Here is a 7,082-nt window from a genome sequence, read left to right on the forward strand (position 1 = left end):
CCCTCCCTCCCCTCTCCAGGTGAAACTGTGCTCACAGCTGTTTTCAGATGACGGAAAATCCATTGACGAGAAGCGAACGGTGCGAGACCATTAATTGTGAAACGCTTTGTAAAATTCACATTTACAGAATAATAAAGGAGATGACGATTACAAGCCCTGCCCGGCTCCGCTCGCATCTGTCCCGGGGCGCTGGGCGGGGGCAATGGGGACACGGGACCACGAGGCCGCGGGTGGGCGTCCACGCTGTTTCTTTTTCCCTTTGTCCCCTTTTTTTCCCCCCCTTTTCCCCCTTTTTCCTCTTTTTTCCCTTTTCCCTTTTTTCCCTTTTTTCCCTTTTTTCCCTTTTTTCCCTTTTTTCCCTTTTTTCCCTTTTCTCCCCTTTTTCCCTCCTTACCCCCTTTTTTGCCCCTCTTTCCCTTTTCTGCCTCTTTCCCTTTTTTCCCTTCTTTTCACTTTTTTGGCCTTTTTTCCCCTTTTCTTTCCCTTTCTCCCTTTTCCCCCCTTTTCCCCATGTCCCCCTTTTCCCTTTTTCCCCTTATTTCCAATTTTTCCCCCTTTTTTCCCCTTTTCCTCCTTTTTCCCCTCTTCCCCCTCTTCCCCCTTTTCCCCCTTTTTTCCCTTTTCCCCTTTTCTTTCACCTTTTCCCCTTATTTCCCATTTTTTCCACTCTTTTCCCCCTTTTCCTCCTTTTTCCCCCTTTTTCCCCTTTTTTCCCTTTTCCCTTTCCCCTTTCCCCCTTTTCCCCTTTCCTCTTTTTCCCCTTTTTCCCCTTTTTCCTGTTCCCCTTTTCCCCTTTTTCCCCTTTTCCCCTTTTCCCCCTTTTTTCCCCTTTTTTCCCCTTTTTCCCTTTTCCCCCTTTTCCCCTTTCCCCTTTTCCCCCTTTTTCCCCATTTTTTCCCTTGTTTTCCCCAACCCCATTGGCCACACAGCTGTGTAGAAGCCGCTGGGAGGGCAGCGCAGAAGTCGGACCCGCGCAGCTCGCAGCGCCGCGTTACATAAACCATTCCCAACTGATTTATTCTAAATGAGTTGTTATAATCAGAATTTTCCTTACGAGCGGCTTTTCTTGCAAACGTCAGTATTTCAGAAAAAAAAAAAAAAAACACAACACAACCATCATGCGACCGCTCCGATATTTCAAACTGATTACTTATAAACACCATTTCTAAAATTAGGTCTTTGGTGTGCGGCATTGTCAGAGTGGGTGTATTATGATCTGCAGAGAGTATAAAAAGATAAATGAGTTATTTAACCAAGTACACGGCGCTGCTGCAGGAATGTGCAGAGGGAAGCGTGCGGGGAAGGGGGGCGGCTCTGAGGCGCCGTGTGAGCGCTGTGCCCGGTCCCACTGAGCTCCCCTGGGCACACGGAGCATCCCCGCGTCCCTTCGGGTGGGACCGCAGCAGCGTCCCTGGCACAGCCCTGACCCCCACCTGCACCCAACCCTTGCACCGAACATGCACGGAGCAAACCCAGGGGGAGCTGCTCCACCACTGGATTGCAGACTTGGGCTGCCGTGGGGCCCTCTGTAGACAAGTGCTCGTCTTTTGCAGCACTGCCCTGCACCAGCTGCATTGGCCGCTGCAAGCAGCATCGACCGCTGGAAAAGGCGTTGGTCATTGCAGATGGTGTTGGTCATTGGAAACGGCATCAATCATTGCAAATGGAGTTAGTCATTGCAAACGGTGTTGGTCATTGCAAATGGCATTGGCTATTGCAAACAGTGTTGGTCATCACAAATGTTATTGGTCACTGCAAGAGACGTTCATCACTGCAAACTGCGTTGGTCATTGCAAACAGCGTCGGCCAGTGCAAATGGCATTGACCATTGCAGACAGTGTTGGTCATTGCAAAGAGCATTGACTATTGCAGATGGCATTGGGCATTGCAAATGGTGTTGGCTGTTACCACTGCTCCCCTTGGCACCGCAGAAGGAGCGAGGCAGAGCTGCACCTGGCAGAGCACGGCCCCGCAGCAATAAACCTGGGAGAAGTCCTGATTTATCGGCATTGCAGCACAACGTAAGTACCATGCAAACCTGACAGCAGCGCTTTGCCCGAGCAGAAGCACAGCGGGGCGAGCTGGCCCCGGGAACACCCTGCCTGCTTTGGGGGATGCGGAGATTTCCCTCCCACCCTGCCCAGCTGTGAAGCCGCTGGAAGAGCTGGATGCAGCCCGGTCCCGGAGCTGCTGCCCGGGGCATGGGGGGTGCTCAGCTCTGGGGCTGGGGGTGCCCTGCTGCCTTTCTGCAGCCCCGCGTGTGAGTGAAGGGTGAGATTTATGCTGGAGAGGAGCAGCGAGCAGCGGCCATAAATCACGGCCGCGAGCGCTCCCTGCACCAGCGGCTGAGGAACACTTCACGGCTTTTCTTATTTATATGCATCTTTTGCACCGAGCCATTTTATAGACTGTGGAGCAGCACTCCAGCGGCGACGACGGCTGATATATATCGCGCAGGACAGAAAATACAAATAAAGGGTGAAGGGTGGGAGCTGCATCATTCCGCGCACCGTGCGGCGCTGCCTCCCCTCGCCATCCCGGCCCTCAGGCTGCGCTGCCTCTGCGCTGGCCCTGCCGGGTGGCTCCGGAGCCAGCAGCGATGCCCGGGCCGTGGTGGGGTGAGCCATGGATGCTGGGCTGCGCTGGGGCATGGGCAGTGATGGACAGCATGAGGGTCTGGTAATGAAGCTGCTGTTGGCTGTTGGGTAATTAATGAATGAGCGTCCCGTGGTGGGTTGCAGTGGGGCTGTGGGGTGAGCGCAGAGCATAACGTGGGGACAGATGTTAGCAGCAGGGAAGCAGCGCTGAGCCATGGAGCACGAGAGGGAAACCCAGAGGGGCTGCAATCTCGCGCACCGGCCCTGGCTGAAGTTACAGGACATAAATTACGGCGCTTAAAAGCTTCTATAATTTCCCTTCTATTTGATTCGCCATAAAGCACCGCGATGCCCTCTGCATCTCACCGTCTGATTATACGTTCGTACCAAGACACAGCTCACGCTTAAAATAACATTACTGGAAAAGAGATGGACAAGAGAATTCATTTGAATGGAAATCAATTTGATTAGAAAAGTAAATTACGCCGACGATATGAGCAGCATCTTGCGGTGCTGGAGAATAATAATAACACGAATCTGTGGCAGCACAAAGCTTGAAGTGTTTCCATGACATTGGGTTTGCGAGACACGCGGGCAGCTCCAGCTGTGGGCACGGCTGTGTCACATCCTTCTGTCCCCAAAGGGTGCACAGGGGGGGATGTGGCATGGCAGGAATGAGCCCATCCATGGGCAGAAGGTGCCCCGTCCCCACAGCAGCTGCTGAGCACTGGCACGGCCGAGCCGCGCGTCGCTGCACCGGGTTATTTTATAAATAATCAATCGGTATTTAATTCCCATGCGATAACTGTCTTATTAAATCCAAATTTAATGTGTATTTGGGAAACCCTAATTTAAAGTGTTACTGCATGCGCCATCTGGCGTGCTCTCTAAATACAAATGCAATAACATAATTCAGAATTACATCATAAAAGTAAGTTATAAGAGATTAAAATGCACAGCTCCGTTCTTCAGTCGAGGCAGCTTTGATGCTTTTTGCCCTGATTTAGACACAGCTCACAGCCGAAGCATCTCTGCCCCAGGAATGATGCTCTGCGGGGATTTCGGGCGGCAGATGCTGGCGCTGTGGGGGGAGCGGTGCTTGGGGACCCCCAGGGTGCAGGGACCCGCATCCATCCAGCCCGGTGCTGTCTCAACCCAGTCCGATAGAGACCATGCTTGGGTGCATCAATGGGCTTTCCTACCACCAGTAAATCCTTTGCAGAAAGAAACCACCCTATTTTCTCTCTATGTTGAATGAAACATGAGATTCCTTAATAGAGAGGGAAATTAAAATCTAGTTTTATTGCAGTTCCTGTAACTGGTATCTAAGCTATTAATAATCAATCCATTCTTGCTTAAAAGCCAACATTTATCACGCCAGCTAAGATGAGCTGACGGGCACTGGGGGGAAAGTACAATTGACTGCAATTACACTTTGAAAAATGTTATCTGTGCCACTGACCACTGGGGATAAATGATGAGATTTCATTTGTTTCTTCAAGCTCGAGCTTCTTCTTCCCAACTTTTTCCTTTTATTGCCATTTCTTCCCTCTGGCTGCATCTTGGCCTGGGCAAGGCGGTGCCGAGTGCCTGCAGTGTGCGTGGTGGGAGCAGAGGGGAAGGGATCTGGGGAGCTCAGAGGGATCCTGTGTACAACAAGGGCCACGTGGCACCCTGCTGGGCACATGGGGACACCGCTCCCTGCATGTCCCCATGGGATATTGCACTTGGGGACACCACTCCTTGCACGTCTCTGTGAGATATTGCACATGGGGACACCACTCCTTGCATGTCCCCATGGGATACTGCACATGGGGACACCACTCTGTGCTTCTCCCATGGGGTTTATTGGTTTTCTCTCTGTGTTCTGTAATGGGGAGGAAGATGCTGGTGGAGGAATGGCTTTGCCTGGTTTTGCTGGGACTCGGGACCCCTCTGGCCGTCGTCTCCTGCAGCAGCGTTGCACTCCCCGCGATAATTCTCCAGGCTCCAAACTTTTCAAATGAGTTTTTGCAATTTAAAATTAATAATTGTTCTGTCTCGAACGAGGATAATTAAATGCCTGTTCATCCTCATTATTGTCAGCCTTGTGATTTGTTGTTTTCTCTGTAATAAAATTAACCGGTTTAACTAATGGGTGCCAAAACTTGATAATTAAAGCTGAGCAAATAATTTGCAGCAAACAATTTACCCGCTGGGCCTGGCGGGTGCCGGGGCTCAGGGCTCCTCCCAGGGCCCTTCCTGAAGCTTTCTAAGAAATAAGGGGCTCTCATAGCAGGCTGAGCTGTGCACGGCCACCTGGTAATGAGGGGCAGAACCAAAAGTAGGAGCAGGTTCTGCTTTGAAAGAGCAGCGCTGCGTTGGCACGGGCTGCCCAGGGAGAGGAGGAGTGCCCGTCCCCGGGGGGGTTCCAGAGCCACAAAGATGTGGCACTGGGGGATGTGTCAGTGGGCACAGTGGGGTGGGTGGGGGTGGTGGGCCTGGGCATCTCAGAGGGCTGCTCCATCCTGAATGGATCTGTGATTCCATGATTCTATGATTCCATGATTCTGTGATTCCATGATTCTGTGATTCCATGATTCTGTGACTCCATGATTCTGTGATTCCATGATTCTGTGATTCCACGATTCTGTGATTCCATCCTGGCTGCCCATTGGTAGCACTCAAAAATGATGCGCAGGGAGCCCGACACCCGCGATGGGGAGGGGGAGATGCAAGCGAGAGCCAACAGAAGGAACATGGTCAGATGCCATCTCCAACCTAGAACGGGCCTTAAAATGACAGATACAGGCAAGGCTTCATTCTGCCAGCGGCCCAAGGGGCGTTCAGAGGTGCTGCAATTAACCACTAAGGTCATGCTGCCCGTTACGACACGAGGGGCCACGAACGAGGCGGTGACACAAAACGCAGCGTGGTTTGTCATTGCCATGGGGGGGTCCAGGACAGAGGGGGCTGTGGGGGGAGGAGCAGCACAGCTCTGCCCCCAGCTCTGCACGCAGCCAACGAGGCTCCGATGGATGCAGCGGATAGGAAAACCTCCTCCCTCTAACTTTAAATTAAAAAAGCAATGCGCTCTTTATTGGTTCTTGCGAGCGTCTCCGGAGCGGCGGGCTCATAAAGATCATATTACAGTACAAGCCATTATGCAAAGAGTTTACTATATATACATTTCTAAATGGTTCAGCAAACAGCAGCCTGCTTACGAGCAGAGCAGGATAACTGGTTCGTTTGGGGTAACAAATGATCCTTGATTTGATTTTAAATGCAATGACAGCAAAATTTATTTCTTATTTAATCACTTGCCGGAGCTGTTGAGGATGGGATGGCATTAAAGCGCACAATGCAGCATATGACTACTGAATCCGCTGAAATAGGCACAGGAATATATTATGTTTATAGGATAGAAAAAGATTGTACAGCAATGCGTATAACGAGAATGGGTATTTTTGTCATTTATACAGTAGCTTATATCATTATTTCTTCCCGCTTCCAATTCTTCAGTAATAAAAATACAGGGGATGTGATTCTCTTTGCATTACAGATAAACCATCTTGATTCTTTATTAAATATTTTTATTAATCTGAAGTACTACAAAGCATTTGAGCAGATAAATCAGGCTCCGAATAGTCATTTCCTCTCCGCTATGGCTCTATAAAGTGGGTTCATTTACGAGTGCGCAACACCAGAAAAGAAGGTTTCCATATTCATTAATGCATTCCCTTATGTTCCTATTTTCGTGCCCACTCCGTGCCAGGAGCGCTGGGCCGGCAGATCCCCCAGCAAAGCGGGGCTCAGCGGTCCCATGGTTCCGGTGGGGTTACCCTGCAATTGCCAACTCCCATCTCCAGCCCCCCCCCACCCCTCCGCCCCGAGGATCGCACCCGGTGGGCGGTGGGCAGTCCCGGGGCTGGGGCTGGGGCTCTGCCCATGGCTGGCCCCATGCAGAGGGATGCGGTGATGGAGGGCTGCGTTGCGTTGGCAGCGCTCGGCGGCAGCCGTCGGTGGAGGCGCGGGAGGCGCAGAGGGATTCAAGCTATTTAAAACACAGCCAGGTGTGCAAACAAGTTTATTCTATTGTAGCAGCGAGCGCGTGAATCACGGGCGCTGCGGAAAGGTTACGGCGTTCTTTGGGGCTCCCGGGGAGATGTGACATTTGGTGAATGCCTTTGCCGAGGATGTTCCCTCCGTGGACACTGTAAATGTCCATTGGGATGCCAGGAAGCCACTGCCCCACGGCCCCGTCCTGCCCCCGGCACCCGGCGGGGCTTTGGCATTTCAGTGCAGCAGCTGCATGACAGCTGTTGGCTGTTGGCAACAGGAGCCCTGGAGTGGGGCGAAGCGCTGCACCCCTCGCAGCCCGGCGTCCCACGGCCCCTTCCTGCCCTCAGACTGTGGCTGATGAGCGTCACAGCAGAGCACAGCTGCTGGTTTTCCCCTTTTCCCCACTGATGGTGCTGGAAGTGGTGCAGGAGAGGTGGCACCGGG

At 52.1% G+C, this 7,082-nt stretch overlaps 1 protein-coding gene across 1 annotated transcript in view; it reads left to right on the forward strand.

The window, feature by feature from the left end:
• The window catches only part of LOC110406998, a 3,413-nt gene extending 3,362 nt beyond the window's left edge, over positions 1-51 (forward strand). Inside the window, 1 exon segment of the mRNA XM_021414158.1 lies at positions 20-51. Within this exon segment, the coding sequence (XP_021269833.1) occupies positions 20-51 (32 nt within the window).

The sequence above is a fragment of the Numida meleagris genome, chromosome 16 (assembly GCF_002078875.1).
Source record: "Numida meleagris isolate 19003 breed g44 Domestic line chromosome 16, NumMel1.0, whole genome shotgun sequence".
NCBI classification, from domain to species: domain Eukaryota; kingdom Metazoa; phylum Chordata; class Aves; order Galliformes; family Numididae; genus Numida; species Numida meleagris.